Consider the following 18,452-nt stretch of genomic DNA (forward strand, 5'->3'; position numbering starts at 1 on the left):
CCCGCCCCTCCACTAAATGCATTTATAGTCAAGTGAGCGACTGCTTATGCTGCAGAAGCACCAAAATATACGTTCATAGCTTTCCCCCCTAAAATAAAATATAGGTTCCAAAAAAAAGAAAGCAAGGAAAGGGAAAGAAAGCAAACTGTCATTAAAAAAACAAATCCAAAGGTTGAGTGAGAGAGACATTGATCAAGGGGGTGGGGGGTCCACAGAGACTGCTTGTGCATAGGGGCCCAGAATTTGATGTTATGCTCCTGGCTGGAGGAACTATTCAGATAATTTACTTAAGTTAATGTAGCAACTCTACAATGAAAAATACCAGTCCTGGCGCAGTGGTTCAGGGGTTAGCACTGTTGCCTCATAGCAAAAGGGTTCTGGGTTCAAACTTGGGGCCTTCCTGTGTGTAGTTTGCCTGTTCTTTCTATGTTTGCCTCAGTTTTCTCTTGGTTCTCTGGTTTCCTCCCCCAGTCCAAACACATGTAGGTTAATTACTGACGCTAAATTGCCTGAAAGTGTGAATGTGGGTATGAATGGTTGTCTGTCTCTATGTGTCAGCCCTGTGATAGTCAGGTGACCTGTCCAGGGTGTGCCCTGCCTCTCGCTCAATGTCAGCTGGGATTGGCTCCAGTTCCCCCGCAAATATGTAAAGGATAAGTGTTTATAGATAATGGGAAAAAAAGTAAAAGTCCTCCAATCAACATGTTACTCAAGTAAAAGTATGTGATTTTAGAAAAATGTATCAAAAAGGGCTCGTTTCAGAGTAATGGCCCTGTGAATGTTACACTATTATATTATTAATGCTGAATGTTAAGAGTTTTCAGATCCAAGAGTTAAAAAAAAAGCAGTAGGAAAAAACCTATACACATCCAGAGAGGCAAAAATAAAATAAAATAAATAAAAATGCTTTTAACAGTTTGACTTCACAGATTGTAACTACTAAAATAAAAGTATGCAGTAACTGGCATTAATGTACCGCAATTTGTACTTCGGTCAGCTATGAGTAAATGTACCAAGTTGTATTCCACCGCAGCAAAAATCCCATTGTCTTTGAGACTGTAACTTTTTACATACAAAAATAACATCCTCACTCTTTAATTAAACTGTTTAACAGCAAAACTGTATTGTTGCTCACTTTTATAGTCACAGTAGGGGTATATTACTATATTTTTTTCGTAATAATGTGTGAACAGCGTTTCATTTTTTGTGTTGGAGCTATCAACTTCATGTGATACTTGCATATTCCGATGTATAATGCATCACTTTTAACAACTAATAAAGAAGGTAGTAACCATAGCTGTGAAATTAACGTAGTGGAGTAAAAGCCAATATTTCCCCCTAAGATGTCCCAAAATCTTAGAAATGTCTTAAAAACCTAAAACATTCTAAAATCCTTGAAATGTCCTAAAATACTAGAAACATGCATGGGGCTGCCGTATTGTCCCAAAATTTAGAGATCAGCTAAAATTTGGGGACAAATGTACTTTATTAATTCTACCACTGTGACCTCCAAAATTAAACCATTTTCATCCAAACTGGTCACAATATTCTGGAGAGAAACCAAATGGAACTACTGTTTTTGGTCATAACCCAGTTTCTATAAATAAACACCCAATTTTTCTTCTGCATGTACGACTTTTTAACTTTCCCTCTGATTTAGTGTCCTCATTAGTATGGATGAGCAGTTCTCACTTTTCCCATGAGAGCTTCCTTCAGAGGTCACGACTGTGTGTGTGTTGCATATGTGCGTTTGTGAGAGTGTATATGTGAGGTGGGGGTGTGAACTATAGACTGAATAAAGCTCATTGAGGTTGTCTGTTGTTGGTGACCTCACTGACTGCTATAAATAACCCCCCACCCACCAGCTCCTATACTCGCTCACACACTGCAGTTATGACCCTGTTTATTAGGGATCTATATACTTTCTTCTTCTTAGAGGTCAAACTGAGTTTAACCTTCTGTTCTGGGGCAAAACTCAGTCGCCAATAGTGCAATGAACATCATCTTAATCTCCTAAATAGTTGGGGTCACAGTTAATTCTGTAATTGTCAAATATTTTACTAATCAACTAAACATTTAAGTGTTTTATGGAAGAAAAGTTCAAAATATTTTCTGACTGAAGCTTATTAAAGTCTACTTTTCTTTGTTTTATATTTTAGATTGAATAATTTTTGGTTTTGAACCAAACAGTTTGAAGACATCACATTCAATGATTTTTACAGTTTCACGATATTTTATTGATTGAATTATTAAAGTTGGTTGAAAAACTAAACAGATTAATCAATAAAAAAAAAGCCATTGGTTGCAGCTCTAGTAAGAATGCCTCCACAGCGGCAATAGCCGAGGCTGGAGGCATTATGTTTTTGTCCCATTTTCATGAACCCAATATCTTAAGAACGCCTTGAGGGAAATTCTTCAAATTTGTCACAAAAGTCCACCTCAACTCAACAATAAATTGATTACATTTTGGTGTTCAAAGGTCAAGGTTAATGAGACCTTGCATCTTTCTCATTCTGGTGAACACAATATTTTCAAAATGCCTTAAGGGAATTTTTCAAGTTTGGCACAAACGTCCACTTGAACGCAACGAGAAGCTGAGCAGAATTTGGCAGTCGAAGATCATCCTGACCTTGCGTCTGTCTAATTCTTGTGGTTAGGGTTAGGGTTAGGGCTAACCCTAACCCTAACACAATATCTCAAGAAAGCCTTGAGAGAATTTTCCCCAAATTTGGCACAAACATCCACATGGACTCAAATTTTAACTGATTAGAAATTGTTAGTCAAATGTCAAGGTCACTGTGACCTCAGAAAACAATTTTTAGGAAACAATTTTTAGGAATTCATACACTAATTATGGCAAATTTTCATACAAACGTCTAATAGAATAAAATGATTAATTGTTTCCAGTTTACAATCCAAAGGTCAACTTCACTGTGACATCATAATGTTCTGCAAAAACACTTTTCTTGCCATTATTCAACGTCATAACTCAGGAGCAGAAGGAAAGACATTTGGTCAGATACTGAATTGAGGACACTAATCTTGGGTGTCCATCTAGAAACTGTGCTGACTGTATCGATTTTCTGTGCCCTTGGGTGGAGGATGTGTGTGAAGCGTCCATATTTTACAATACGTAGTTTCTTTGCAGCAACATCCATATCTGAAGTATTGTCAGTTGTCCAGATGACACAGAAAAAGACCAAACACATTTCTACATGTTCTACACCAAATCCACACTTTAGTATGAGTTAAAGGAAATTTACTTTGTAAATTCCTCTTTTAAGATTTTACCACCAACAGTTTGTCTAATCCGCTCATACTATGTCTACTGCTTTTCCCATCTTTCCTAGAATACCGTGTACACAGCAGTGAAGAGAGCAGGTTTCAACTTGTTGCAGCACGCTTCATCCGTTGAGGGACCTGTGGGAAAAGGAGTTAGATTGGAAGAAAATAACCCACCAAACAAGAAAACGGGTAAGTGCTGTGCACTTGCACTCACTCGTGGGTTGGAGGTGGCAGCTACACAACAGGCAAGGCAACTTTATAGGTACACACATTTCATACAACAGGGTAATTCAAAGTGCTTTACAGAGCAATATAATATTAAACATATGAAAGAATAGAAAAGAGTAAAATTAGTCACTAAATGATTTACTTTAAAAAAAAACATTAAAAGTAGCACAAGTGCAGATCAGAGAGAGAAAACATGACCAAAAAAAACAAAACACACCTTTTTGCAATGACAGTAGCTGTTAAATTTTAGCCAAAACTTTCTATCATATAGTATTTCCCAACCTTTATGACCATGACAGTATTAAAAAATAAGAAAATAAACAAAAACATCTGTCTTAGAAAAACACAGTTACTTTTTCTGACTTTTCTCAAAACATCTTAAAATCATTGTAATACAGGGAGGGAACATCAGTCTGCTCAAAACTCACACACATGCAGCTTTTGACACGTTCTAAAAATATAAGTTACATTCAAAATGTCACGTCAAAAAAAAAAAAAAAGTTTGGGAACCGGTGCTGTGAGGCAATAAACCGAAGGAGCCATGTATGCAAATATTAAAACTGAAACTCAAACGTTTGGTTCATGTGTTACAGTAACTGCAGTATTACTGATGCTAAAGTGGACCCATTAGAGCATTTATGTATACACTAGTATCCAGAGGTTTACGCTTAGACTTGACCCTGACCTGCTGACAGATATAAGAGTTTACTCTTGAGGCGTAACACACCGACATCAAACAAACTGCAAGTTGTTGCAAGAAGCCACTAATACCCTTTCCACTGAGCGTAGTCAGACATGAACCAGGGTCAACAGTCTTTTCAGTAACCTCATACTTAAGTTGCTGTTAACAGATACTGTGGAGCAACTTTTTTTTCTTTACAAAGGCATTGGACATTAAAAGACATTCCCACTGAATAGTCCAACATCGGCGTTCTTGTATGGTGTCTGGTTAAGCATTTTGAATAAACACAAAATAAAAAATACACTGTCTGTTGTAGCACAATACTGTATGTTCAAATAACCTTGACTTTTTGTAGTAATTTGTTTAGGCACAAAATAATTTAGGAATATATGCAATTTATGCACAATATCAGATGAGATAATAACAGTTGAGAGAAGCTTTGATAAAGGACCCTCTCTACAATATGCTCTTGGCAATAAATCCTTGTTTATATGTTTTAGTGAAAATGTCACTTACTAACTACTTTAGAAAACAATCTAAGTACGTTTAAAAATTACACAGACTTTATGAAAATGAATCCTTTGTGTATTATTATTTGCCCTGGGGAAAAAATGTGCTGCATGTTTCTAGTATTGTGGGATCTTTCTAGTATTTCAGGATGTCATAGGTTTTTGAGACATTTCTTGGATTTTAGGACATTTTTAGGATTTTAGGACCTTAGGGACTTAGCTAGGACCTCTGTCAGGGGGTGCGGTGAATCCTCCACTGACCTTTTTTTGGTAACAAGCTCCATTTTGATGCATTCAGGCGCCTTATGTATACTAAAAGTATGGAAACGATTCCCAGTGTGAATCACTTTATTTTTATTGGGAATTGGAAAATGGTTAGGGGGCCACACAGCATCCTATTAGGGGCCAGAAGTGTCCCACAGTCTGTAAGTTTAGCATCACTGTGGTATAGTTTCGACATGTAAATCAGTGCTTTTCAAATGGAGATATATGTACCCTTAAAAGTACTTTGTAGTACTGCAGAGGATTTAATGTAAAAAAAATGTTATAATTGAATCAATACATTGCGCAACTTCTCAAAAAGATACTTACACTGCTGTGGTAGTGTTACTGTATAAAATGACAAAAAACTGTTTTGCCATGAATTTAGTTATGTATTTTAAATATCAGACACTGATGGAGCGAGCTGTATTGTGCCTCTTTTCTTTAGCTAACTTTTTTCTTCAAAAAATTGTTTTTTGCTGGACAGGAGGTAAGCTACATCGCTGAAAATATATTTGAAAGGGAGTACATTATTAAAAAAAAGTTTGAGAACCAGGAGTGTAAGTGAATATAAAACATTATTTATTGACCCAGACATTTGTCATAATGATGCCACTAAACCTGCTTTGAATTATTTCAGTTTGTACATCAAAGTACTTCATCCTGAAGGTATTGGACCTTTAGATTTAAGTTGTTTTTTGTTTTTCTTCCACACAGCCGTTTAAACTGGCGAACTAGTTAGGCTAGTTAAATGGCTAGTTTGCTATCTGCTGCTTTTACACCTGTCTTTACGTGCTTAAGTGTGTTTGTGCGTGCACGTGCATGTACGCGTGTGTGCTGAGTGCTAGACGTAGACTTTAGGACCCGGCGGAAACTTTCTCTCCGGTGCTGCAGCCTCTGCGGCTCGTGAGGGAGCGAGCAGGCCGGTCGGTGAGAGAGAGAGAGAGAGAGAGAGAGAGAGAGTGAGAGAGGAGCAAGCGGGGGAGCGCGAGCTACAGCGGAGAGAGAAGACCCGGTAGAGCGCGAGGAGGGAGAGAGAGAGAGAGTGAGAGAGTGAACGAGAGGAGAGAGAGCGACGACCGTCAGGGTCCGTGTGCCTGAGGGACGGACGACACGGTAAATATAAACATTGCATTTTGGCTCGTGAACGCACACCGGCAACCGTTAAGTTCAGCTACAGTCATCTCCTAAAGTCATCGCTCGCGCGCTCCGGAGCCAAACCGTTGGTTCCGTTTCAGCAGATGATGTGCGCGTGAAGACGGAGCGGTTCGTGAACTTGTACGGTGAGTTCTTTTGTACGGCGGGAGGAAAATCACGGCCACCGGACAACCGTTATATAACGAGTGTGTTAAACGTTGTCCGGTGGAGCGTGCAGCCCACCTCCCGGCTCCCCCCGACACCAGCAGGTAACGTTAAACCGGAGCGCACCGTCCTCTTCTCCCACCAGATGCAGACAGACACATCAGCGCGCGGAACCGTCGCCTCCGCTGAGAGCGAGCGGGCGGGCGCGCGCTTTCTGAGGTTAACGAGTGCATTCGGTCTAAAACGCGCCCCCGTGTGTGTTTTTTACCTGACCCAGTAAAGCTTATCGCCGCTACACACTCAGACACGTGTCTCTCACCGGCTGCCCGCCCCGCACACACCCCCGCCGGGTTTATTCGCCGTTTATGAGAGTTCGTCCGGTAAAGGCCGCGTGAGGTCGCTCCCAATATTAATTGTCATAAAGCTCGCTTCCGTCAAGCTAGCAGGAAAACTACGACATTTCCGGCGCAGACTTTAAAAATAAATGTCTCGGTAAACACTGCGGTAAAAACATATCTGTTTGGCCATCCTGTTTTTAAAATATTTAAAGCACTTTGATTACAAAGACACTGGTAATCAATTAATAAATATTTCACAAGTTCAGTGTTGCAGGGCTGCAACGTAAAATTATTCATTTGATGAACAATATTTGGGTGTTAAAAATGGCATACAATAGTTTAAAAAATATATAGGTTAATTCATAGAGTCTAAGGTGAGGTCTTCATTTTTTTTTGTTTTATGGCTTAACCCTTTGAAACCTGTATAGAAATCACTTTTCATGTGCTGCTTTCAGAAGCCTTTCACAAGTCTAACATTTAAACCCTGAGCAATATAATATGACCTTTTTCAAAAATGTGGAGAAAGGCAATGAGCAACTTGGTAAGAAATGTTCCACAAATTAAAGAAAATTAGTAGATTTAGAAAATTATTTTTAAAATCTTGTGTAAAAAATGTCTGGGGAAAAAATAAATGTCATAATTAAATATTTAAAATCCTGTTACAGAATTATAATCATTTAAAGCTTTTTCAGGTCTTTTGTTTTGTCTGGGTTCTTGTTTTTGTTATGATGGCTAGTTTTTGAGATTATGTAAATCTGTGTATTAAGTGCCAGTACTTGGACTGGATCGTAGCCAACATTTAGGACGCTGAGGTCATGTCCTCTGTATTTTTTTATTTTGGGTTTCAGAAAACCTGTGTGGTGTGAACATTGTACAATCAAAAAAACTTAAGGTATTGTGGGTATTGTTTGTGCTGCCCCCATTATTCGATTTGAATTTTTTCCTCTTTTTGGCCATTAATAACACACTGATGAATAAAGGATCCAGTATTTCCAGTATTTGTTAGAATTTTATGTCTGAGGGAGAAGGTTTTGAAACAGGCTAGGGGACATAATCTATGTAACAGAAACATTTAAAGGACTCAACTGTCGTCTAATCAAAATTTTCTGACTAGGTCATGATGTGTTGGAGAATTACAGTCATGACCTCAGATGACCTCAACAGTTTACCTGGCTGCAGCCCCTTTGGATCTCTATATAAATGTACAGCTTAAAAATGTCAAGAGTTGACAAGTTTGAGTAACCTGCCTTTAAGAATTTGTTACTTAGTGAAACAAAACACCTGCATACCTGCAATAATACAATATGATGCCTCTATGAAGTCTCTCAAGCAAAAATATCCAGCTCTGTCAATAACATAATACTTAATTGATCACCATAGGAGGGAATTATATTACAGCAGCATTAAGAAAGGGTATAAGGAAAGAAAGCAGATTAGACTGAATAATTAAGACAGAAAGAAAATATATATTTAATGCTTTTATTGTGAAAACAAATCACCTACTTTCCTGTCTTATCACTGCCTGACTCTCATTACCTTGACTTACCTCTGAAGCTTTTTCTCTGCGCAACCATTTCTCCTCCCACCAGTACAGGCTTCTGCTTGGGCCTTTGATTATGGTCTAATTTAAACCACTGCTGCATGAAGACTGAAACAATTTAAATCAGTGTGTATAGACTTGCTATAGGAGTGAGAGGTGTGTGTGTCTGTGTGTGTGTGTGACCTAAATACGCAGAACTTGGAGGAGTTGGTTGGCCTGGGGCCTGGAGCTCGCGCAGGGAGCCCTCGGGGTGTGGGGTGGATACTGTACACCCATTTCTGCAAAGTTTCCACCCCTGTCTTTCCGCTGGTAACCCTGGCCGGCTGCCTGTTGTCTTAACAGTAGGTGATGTAAGGCCACAGCGTGAGGAGTGACATACTGTACAATACATCTCGAGGAAAGCCAGACATATTGGCTGCACTCACACTGTGCTCAAATCCAAATCACTGCTGGGATCCAATTTTCTTTTAGGCACATGCAAACACAGTATTTTAAGCTCCTTTTGTGTTCAGTATCTGAACAAATCACACTCCAGAATTGATTTGCAAAAATACAGTCACAAAAACTTTGCACCCAGCATGCAGAAGTAAATAAGTTCAATGGAGAATACTTTAACTAATAGCACCATGTGTGGGGCAATTTTTATGCTAAAATGCAGCTGAGCACTCATGGAAAATAAGAATTTTATTTGTACAGCCCAAAATCATAACTCTAAGAAAAGGTAGGAAGCAGGTGTCCATTAAAATTTTGTAACACAGCACACAGGCAATTCACCTGTGGTTCTGCAATTTGATTATTTACAGTTTTTGTGGGAATATGCACTACTAAAAGATAAAACCAAAATGCAAACCAAAATGTTTTTTTTACCAAATCGAAACCAACTTTCAATACCTTTTTTCAGATTATTGTAATGCATTGATAATCCTACATTTAGTTTTGTACGCACAAAGTAAGCCTTTGGCAGGACAGTATACATTTGGTATTTAGCGGTAACAGGATACTTACACAAGGCGCAGACAGTGGGAAGAACAGGCCCCACAGCTAAATTTTGCCCCAAGGCCGCCAAATGGCCTAATCCAGCCGTGCATAGTTCTGCTTGTTGCTGCATCACCAGATAGAAACACCCATTTAAACCAAACTTTGAAAAGATTTGTTAGCGGTTGAACCCAGGTGACCTTGTTTGTAAATGGCCTCAGCATAAGTGCACTTTGTGATATCATGATTTAGAAAATGATGGACAAGGATTGCGGCAGTTGCACCTCACTGAGTGTTTTTGTTTGGTGGTCACAAGCTTTAAATTTCTGTACTTTTTTTTTTACGTGTTCGATAATCTATTTAGTGTGTACAAAACCAGCTCATGTGGTAATCAATTACTTACTCTACTGGAGTTCGGTTGTGTTTAAAGGAACAGTTCAACCCTTTCCTCTCACCTGTAGTGCTGTTCATCAGTCTAGATTGTTTCGCTGTGTGTTGTTTAGTGTTGGACATATCAACCATAGTGACGTCCGCCTTCTCTACTGTATAATGGAACTAGATGTCACTCTGCTTGTGGTGCACAAAGCGCCAAAAATATACATTTCCATCTGCTCAGTGATATGGTTGATGGGTTTAGCTCGGTAGAAAGAAAATAGTTCCTACATGAAACTGCTCACAGCAACGTCTGTTCATTATTTTGAGTAACCGGGTCATGATTTCTGGAAAGTGACATTGTTGCTGTGTTTGTTAAGTGTATTTTTTTGGCACTTTGAACATCACAAATTGAGTGCCATCTAGTTCCATCATATTCAAGACAAGGTGGACATCTTTATGGCCAAACACAAACAGTCTAGATCATTAAAAAGCACTACAGGTAAGAGGCAGAATGTGTATTTTTGATTTGGGGATAAACTGTCCCTTTGATTGTGGCAGAAGCAGCTGGTTGAGGTTGGGGCTAAGACTGGGTTCAGGATAAGGTAACGGTCACAGAATCTGTGGTAGCAAGAACAAAAACAAGTTTAATTAAAGTTTTGTGTTTTTAACTGTCAAGAGGGGTTGTATATCTAGATTTGAGTGAGAAGACGTCCCTCGTTTCCAGGCTTATATATCTTTAAATCAATCTTAAAAGATTATCTTTTAGATCTTAAAATCTGCCTGAATCAGAGCATAGCGAGCTGTATTGACAATCTTGTCATACTCCACCTTTACAATAATCTTAGACTTCCTGCCCTTTAGAAGTCTCAAGAGTTTATAATCTGCCAAAATTGCTGAAAAAAAACACAATCCAAATCAGGTTTTACACTCAAAACCTCTTAAAAATTTGTCTCACTTATTAATTTCCATTTAACAAGTAGTGACTGATGAGACAAAAGAGAGCCAAAATGAGCACAAGGTCACACATGACTCATTCTCTGCTTAGGACTAGTTCCAACAATGACATGTACACTATGCTGCATTGTAAGGAGTTGTAACAACTGTCAAAGTGCCAAAACATTTGCTTGTAAGTAAATACTTTTAAGTTTTTTATATTATTGTATAGTATAATCTCAGTGGGTTTTGGACCTTTGGCTAAACAAAACAAGTAGTTTAAAAATGTCACTTTATATTCTAACAATTAATAAATAAAAAGCAGTAGACGTGTTGAAGTGGATTCTGGCAGCCTCAAAATACACAGAGGGACCTTCGTTGCATGCAGTCCCCCCACTCACTTTTTACATTCCCTCTGTGTCTTGATTAGCTGCTGTCAAAAAGGCCAGAACTGTAAAACAAAAGAAAAACAAAGGAAGATGGAATAGATAAATGACGATAATCAAAATATTAACAAGTATCGCAATTAGTTGCAGTACTAGATTGTTTAGAATGATACAGACTGACTTGTTTTAAGGAAAAGAATTTACTACCTGCAGTATGAACGCACTTATTTTGTGTAATAATGAAAGGGGACAGTTTATCTGACCACATCGATCAAACTCAGTAACAGCCATGTTGAAAGGTGCCCTGATTCCAGCAGAATCCTTTGAGGACACCTGTGTGTATGTGTGTGTGTGTATGTGTGTGCAGGTGTGTGCGCGTTAACCTGTTACTGCTCTGACATTTTCGGCTCTGCATGTGCAGGGGTACCATCCAACATGTTCAGTTCATAGAGACGCCATTACCTCTGCAGCCTTAACCTCAGGGCTGTGTGTGTGTGTGTGAGTGTGTGTGTGTGTGTTTGTGTGTGTGTGTCTGAACAAGAGGTTGATAGACTGAGGAAAAAGAGAAAACAAAGATGTCAGCCACATATTGAGAATGATTTCTTACTCCGACTTGACACACTTCCTCTTACTGTATCCACTCATGTTTTGCTTTGTGTGTTTGCTTTTCTTTTTTTCTTCCCTCAGGAGAGGGGGAGGTGATCGAGCAAGCGAGTGATTGTCCGACAAACCAACAAACAGACAGATTGAATGAAGCTGCACCTGGTGCTTCTGAGGGCCTTTCCCATGTTTTGATTTGCTCCATTTTTTTTTTTTTTTTACCTTTCTAAAGTTGGTTTCGCCGAGCCACTCGCAGCCATGCCGTCCAACAGTCCTGCTGCCGCCGAACCACCTGAGACACCAGAGAACGACATCACCAACGATGTGGTGAGAAAGATAGATTATTGTTGCAAAATCTGAAATGATTTTTGTTGGAGGTATCATTTCTACGACCGCTATATAATTAATACTGCAAGCACTATAACAACTACTAATGTCATGAAAAAAAGTCCTGTGCTTGAGTGAAAACAACAGAACCACGACAGAAAAATATACGCCAGCAAACACAAAAGTCTTGCAATCAAAATGTTTATAAAATATAAAAGTATTAACATACAATATATGGGTTCAGAAGTGTGATTAAGCAACCTGGTCTCTTCGCATTAAGAAATTCGCAAAATGAAAACAATAAGAGGCACAGCAGGAGACAAATAACTCGTCAGTAAAATATGTGAATCTATTGTGGGGCATTAACATATATGTGTATTTATAACCATGTGTCAACTTAGTGTTTTTGCATATATCTGTTATCTGCAAGGATTTTATGATTAAATTAAAGTTAAATTAAACTTTTCAATAGCCACACACCCATAAACAGGGAACATACTAGTAAATGTTAACAAAAAACAAATCCTGTGATATACAAGAGGCCTTTCCTTTTAGTCCAGTGCACCATTAACTAAATTTAATATTTTGAGTTGTTAAAGTCTTGTCTTTTATTTTATTTACTGTTGGCTGACAGACAGACGGCTAGCGGCGTCAACATGTGGAAGCATGGTGCCTACTGCCCACCCCTCGGTTTCCTCTGATCAGCTGGCTGCTCTGCACTGCACGCTGGCTGGGTGGGAGCTAGCTAGCGGTGCAGCTCATTCAGTGATTAAGGCTGTTAACGCTGTCTCAACCCATGGTGGCAGGACGCCGTTGTTTTTGGAAACACTGTGCCCACTGTACACACTAGTGAGTAAGTGGCTTAAATTTGAGCTACAAAACCTCTTTAGCATTGTTGTTAGCAACAGCAGCCGTACAGATGCTGCTAACTGTGCTAATAGAGCTAACAGTGAAAACATACTGGTATTAACAATACTAAATAGATTTAATGACTCAAATCTAGGCTGTTTACTCACTTTTTTGAGCTTGGGGGAGGCTGGAGGGTGGACATAGTGTTCCCACAGCAATGCTGTACTGCCACCATGGGTTGGGGCGACGGTATCCAGCAGTAACGGGTGGATTAGCAGTTTTACTAGCTAGCCTCCACTCAACCCGGGTGCTGTGCAATACAGAGTGGCGGTGGCTAGCTAACTAGTGTAGCATGAACACCTTAATAGTTACCAAATGCTTAATACTGTTACCAAACAGAAGAGTAATGAATTAATTTATAGACCAATATGCACAACTGGTCAAAAATATTCAGAAATCAGCACCAGCCACCAGCAAAATGCTGGTAAAACATGTAAGTAGCTTCCCTTAGCGGCTATAGAGTGGCTTGTAGATTTTGTAAGGCACCAACCACAGTGGCAGGAGAACAAAGAAGTTGATTTCCAACCCTGCGTTTATCTGATTAACGGTTAACCGTTGACATCCCTTGTTGTATGTGTTGAGTATATAAGTACACATTTTGATGATTGGTTCCCTGTAGAGTGTAGACTGCGGAGTGTTACCAGAGGCGTTAAAGCACAAGCAGTGCTCCAGTGCAGGTGGCACAAACTAATTAATATACTGTTGAGTAATTTAAATGGGGGCACTACATCAATTTTATGGAGCTTGTTAAAGAGCTGTAATGCTGTAACTACATCCATCGGATAAATGTTTTTGCATAAAACACACAATATTGTCCTCTGTACATAGTGTGGTGAATAGAAGTGGAACTACATATACAGTGAAAATACCTCAGTAAACAGAACCGTACAAGGTGCTTGAGGTGCTTGAAGTACTTCAGTTTAACACTCAGATGTTGAAGTCCTGCAATATTTTAAAAATCAGTAATTTTTTTTTTATCTTGGTCCTTTAAAAAGTACTTGAATATAATTTAGAAGAGAATACAATGATAAATTGTTTTATGAAATGTAAAAGATAATCATTTTAAACTAGGAAGTAAAGAATGCCAATGGTTGCAATTATTTGTTAATGCTGTATTAGCACTGATTAGTAGGTAAACACTAGTAAATACTAATAGTATAATAGTTTCTTTTAGCCCGCAAAACACTCACATCAGAGCAGGGTCAGCCCTTGTCAAGAATTTTGAGCTGTAATTTGGCGGTAAATAAGCATCATCTATTGATAATACATTTATTTTAAGCCCTGTTAGCATGTTTGCTCCATTTACGAATTTGCACAATTTTCTTTCAACGGATGGTTCTGGAGAGAACAATTTCATTCTTGAAAATAGAAATCACTGCTTGGAAAAGTAGCTGAAAGTCCTTGAATATGAATTGCCCCCCATCTGCATGAACCCTGAGTAAAGTACCGTTACTGAAAATTTGTCTTAAATTATCTACTCAAATAAGTGCACTCAGTTGTCCACATATGCGTTTTAACACCACTTGTACCACCGCTATCTCAGCTGCTTTTACTGTTACTATTATTACTCTCAATATTATTATTATACATATGAAATTACTACTACGGGTATTTTTGCAGCCACAGATATTATTACAACCACCACCTCTTTTACTACAGCTATCATTACCACCACTACTTTGGCTTCTAAGCTCGCAGTTGAGAGCTTTTTTTAGCCAACACACACATAAAATCTGGCAAGTAACACTGTGTATGTGTGTGTGTGTGTGTGTGTGTGTGTGTGTGTGTATGTGTGTGTGTGTGTGTGTGTGTGTGTGTTTGTAATAATTAATCTTGCAGTTATTTATTTACATTCACTTCAAGCCTTTCTGCATTCCACACACTCACCCGACCACATGCAGGTGAGACGAGTACAGGGTTTCGACTCTCAAAGTCTTTTTTTCGACACAAATGAGCACACACACATTAACGCACTGTCAGACGTACACAAAGTGAAAAATGGCTCCTTTCATTTGCGCCCCCAGAGCTCAGGGCAGCCCTCGTAAATCTGTGAGAAGTTTGAAGTTCATTCTATAGAGCTGCTATATAAAGAGCCGCCCTACTCACTTACTTCCACATTCACACACTGGCAAAAATCCAACAAGTACAAAGTTTCCCTTATAGAGGGTTTTTTTCCCTTTACTATAGAGTTTGTTGTGCTTTTTAACTTCCCGAGATTTTACCCTCAAAGAGTCAAAAAAAATCTGGAAAGAAATCTGAGTGAGTCACAGAGTTTGAAGACAGAGAGGAAGACATGGCAGGAGTTAGAGAACAGAGGTGAGGTTTGACTTGAGTTATAATCCATTGCACATGACAGAAGCTGTTTGAATGTTAGATAGAAAGACATTTCTGTTACAATATTCACCTTTTGTAAACCTGTAAAAACAACCTTAACTTTAACCCTCTGAAACCTGGAGCAACATTAATTTACACATGCTGCTTTCAGACACCTTTTGCAAGTATTTAAACCCCCCTTGAGCTCAAGCATATTGGCTGGATTTTTTCAAAAACATAGGAAAGGCAAAGAGCAAGTTGGTAATAAATGTTTCACAAATTCCAAGAAATTAGTGCACTTAGAAAATGATTTTAAAATGTCTGGGGGAAAAATATATTCATTATCTAAATGACTTATTAAAAAGTATGTTACAAAATTATACATTTTAAGCACTTTTCAGGGGCTGTTTCTTTGTGTTGTTTTTTTACTTTCTTTTTCATATTTTTTAAACAAAATTTCAAGTAATTTTCTTGTACTTTCTTGCAAATTTTTGGACCATTTTCTCTTTTACTGCTTATTGCCTTCTGGTGTTTTTGAAAGAAATCAAGCCAATTTTCTCAGGTTTCAAAGGGTAAAAGTGACAGTTCACATTTAAATAAAAAAAAAAAGACATTTTTGCTCTCATCTGTAGTGCTGTTCATCAGTCTGGATTGTTTTGGTGTGAGTTCCCGAGTGTTGGAGATATCGGTCGTAGAGATGTCCGCCTTCCCCCCAATATCATGACCTGGTTACTCAAGATAATCCACAGACCTTGTAGTGAGCAGTTTCATGTAGGAACTATTTTCTTTCCACCCACCAACTGTATCACCATGCAGAAGGACAGAAGGACGGAGGAAGCATGCATCTACCGCTCACATAGTGCCACTAAGCAAGGTAACTCACAGCTCAGCTAAGGGAGATGCTATTAGTGGTTCACATGTCATGCTGTCTTGACCTCTCGTCCATGAGTAGATGAACACTTACTTCTGCACGGTGATAAAGTTGACATGTTTATTTCGGTAGAAACAGAAAATAGTTCCGACTTGCACCTGCTCAGAACAAGGTCTGTGGATTATCTAGAGTAACCAAGTCATGATTTCTGGAAAGAGACATTGTTGAGGAGTTTTTAAATGTATTTTTTGCACATTAAATTTCCATTATGTTTGAAAGAAAGCAGACATCTCTACAGCCAATATCTCCAGTAGTTGGTAACTCACATCAACACAATCTAGATTGATAAATAGCTCTACAGGTCGGAGGGAAAATATGTATTTTTGACTGGGGGTTGAATTGTCCCTTTAATGTGCGTGTATAACACCAGAGTCATGCAGAACTTAATGTGTTTAAAATTATTAGCTCAAAAACTTAGTTGACAATAATTACCTTACTTTGTCACTTGGGCAAGATGGTTAAATTGTCTGTTTAAAAAAATGCACAGAAAAAGTGTAATGCATGCCCCATAAAATCAGCAACATTTTCTTAGGCATATGAGGCTGCCATGTGCCTATGTTTACTCTCTATTCTATAAACTATAAAAACTCAGGAGGGCGTAATTGTTGGATATTGTTGACTAGTTGTCCGACATAGCTGCAAACAGTATTATAACAGTAACTTCGAGAGGATGGTGCTGAGGATTGATTATGTTTAGTGTAGTTTTCAGTCAATTATACTATAAATTTAGAAATTTTAAAATATTGATTACTTAATAGGATTATGTTAAAGTGATACAGCTTTGCCACTGGTGTGTTTAAGTCATGTGAATCTGCACAGAGGCCAAATCTAGAAAAATTAAATTGCAGTATTTGCTCTGTTGACAGCTTTATTGACTCATGATTAGGGGAGTAGTGGAATACAGAAAGCAGCAGAGGAGGGAGACACAGGAAATGGGGAGAAGGGGAGAGACAGAAAGGACGAAGGGATGGGGAAGAAAGAAAGAGGACAAGCTGTCTGCAGCTAATGGGATCCTCCTCTGCCCTCCTGGTTTGCAGTCTGGTTGCTTAGCAACTGCAGTGGCCTAAAATAACCTGCCGGGAGACAGAAATAGACCAAAGATATATGGACAGATTGGCCTGTGTGTGTGTGTGTGTGTGTGTGTGTGTGTGTGTGTGTGTGTGTGTGTGTGTGTGTGTGTGTGTGTGTGTGTGTGTGTGTGTGTGTGTGTGTGTGTGTTGACATATTTTCTTGAAGGGATTTGGTTAGATGGTTTTGTGGCTCTACCAGTTTATATTTGACAAAATTTACTACTTATTACTCTTTTTTTAAAAAAAATTTTTTAACTTGTCACGCTTTCAGTATCTGATTGAGTGCAGTTGTGCTGTTAAAATGTGTGTGCGTCGTGACACAAGCATATGGACAACACACCAGGCAGACAAGGCAGCCAGACCATTACCCGGTTCTAGCTGGTTGTTATGCTGATCGTCAGGGAAGTGACATCAGAATGTTTAGTCAGCATGGCGGCCCCGTCGGAGACAGTTGCTAAGCAGTTTCTGCACCTTAGCAACCACTCCACTGTCACCGCAACAGAGGGTCCAGCAGAGGAGAAAGAGAAAGGGAGGAAGAAATTAATGGAAATACAAGGCAGAGTAAAACGTGCGGCCCTTTGCTTTGTGTTACTCCCCCCACTTTCCTGTCACTCTCCAACTGTGCTATAATAAAGACATAAAGCCCTAAAAATAATCTTAAACTAGAATTACTACCGTGCAGTTATATGCCTCTGCGAACCATTCAAGTTGCAAGTATACTTTGTCTTAAGACAGTAGACAATTCCTCACATATGGATGTTGCAAAGAAATATGATTCTAAAATGTTGATGCTGTACACACAACTTATAGATCTATACAATCAGCACAGTTTCAACGTGTGCACCCAAGATTAGTGTCACCAATTAAGTATCTGATGTCTTTTGTTTCTGAGGTATGAAGTAGAGGCACAGTTTTGTTTTTTTAAATTAAATGAATTAATTTATAATTTGTAATTAAACATTTTGGTAATGTTATTACCTTTAGTTACACACAAGCCCAAGACCCGTGGCTGTGACAAATGCACATATTTATAACAACTGAAATAAACATTTAGCAATTATAGCCATACAGTTGGATCATCACAGTGTCAAAGCAATGCCGTTAGCAAAAAAATCGCATGACCTCTTAAAGTTCTCGCCTTCATCTGTTCATACAATGCCATTTCTCTCTTTTTCTCCCAGATAGAGGTCAAAATAAAATGCTTGTAGCAGACCAATAAAATCAATAATCATAAAGTTAAGGATGATCCCTCAAGTGGAAGTGGCAGTCCATGGCTTTGGACAGTATAAAACAGCAGACATAAACAAGATACTCAAGTATACAAAAATATACATACATTATCATTTATCTTCTCATACTGTCTGTATTGTGGTTTTCCACCTGCCCTATGACCCAGTAATCCTGTGGCTGCTACTATAAACAAACAAAACAAAAACAAAAACAAAACTCTTTTCACAAACCTTATACCTTTCCCATTTGTTTCACACT

General features: G+C 38.6%; 1 protein-coding gene across 5 annotated transcripts in view; it reads left to right on the top strand.

The window, feature by feature from the left end:
- The first annotated feature begins 5,977 nt into the window (after positions 1 to 5,977).
- Positions 5,978 to 18,452, top strand: part of LOC121955594 (DNA (cytosine-5)-methyltransferase 3A-like) — a 65,014-nt gene continuing 52,539 nt past the window's right edge. For 3 of the 5 annotated variants that reach the window (XM_042503620.1, XM_042503623.1, XM_042503626.1), the window contains exons 1-2: positions 5,978 to 6,081; positions 11,502 to 11,741. In XM_042503620.1, the coding sequence (XP_042359554.1) occupies positions 11,673 to 11,741 (69 nt within the window). In that variant the 5' untranslated portion in view covers positions 5,978 to 6,081; positions 11,502 to 11,672. Of the gene's footprint in view, positions 6,082 to 6,168; positions 6,249 to 11,501; positions 11,742 to 18,452 lie in introns of those variants that run through there. The other 2 variants (XM_042503622.1, XM_042503621.1) reach the window with 2 other exon arrangements.

The sequence above is a fragment of the Plectropomus leopardus genome, chromosome 16 (assembly GCF_008729295.1).
Source record: "Plectropomus leopardus isolate mb chromosome 16, YSFRI_Pleo_2.0, whole genome shotgun sequence".
NCBI classification, from domain to species: Eukaryota; Metazoa; Chordata; class Actinopteri; order Perciformes; family Serranidae; genus Plectropomus; species Plectropomus leopardus.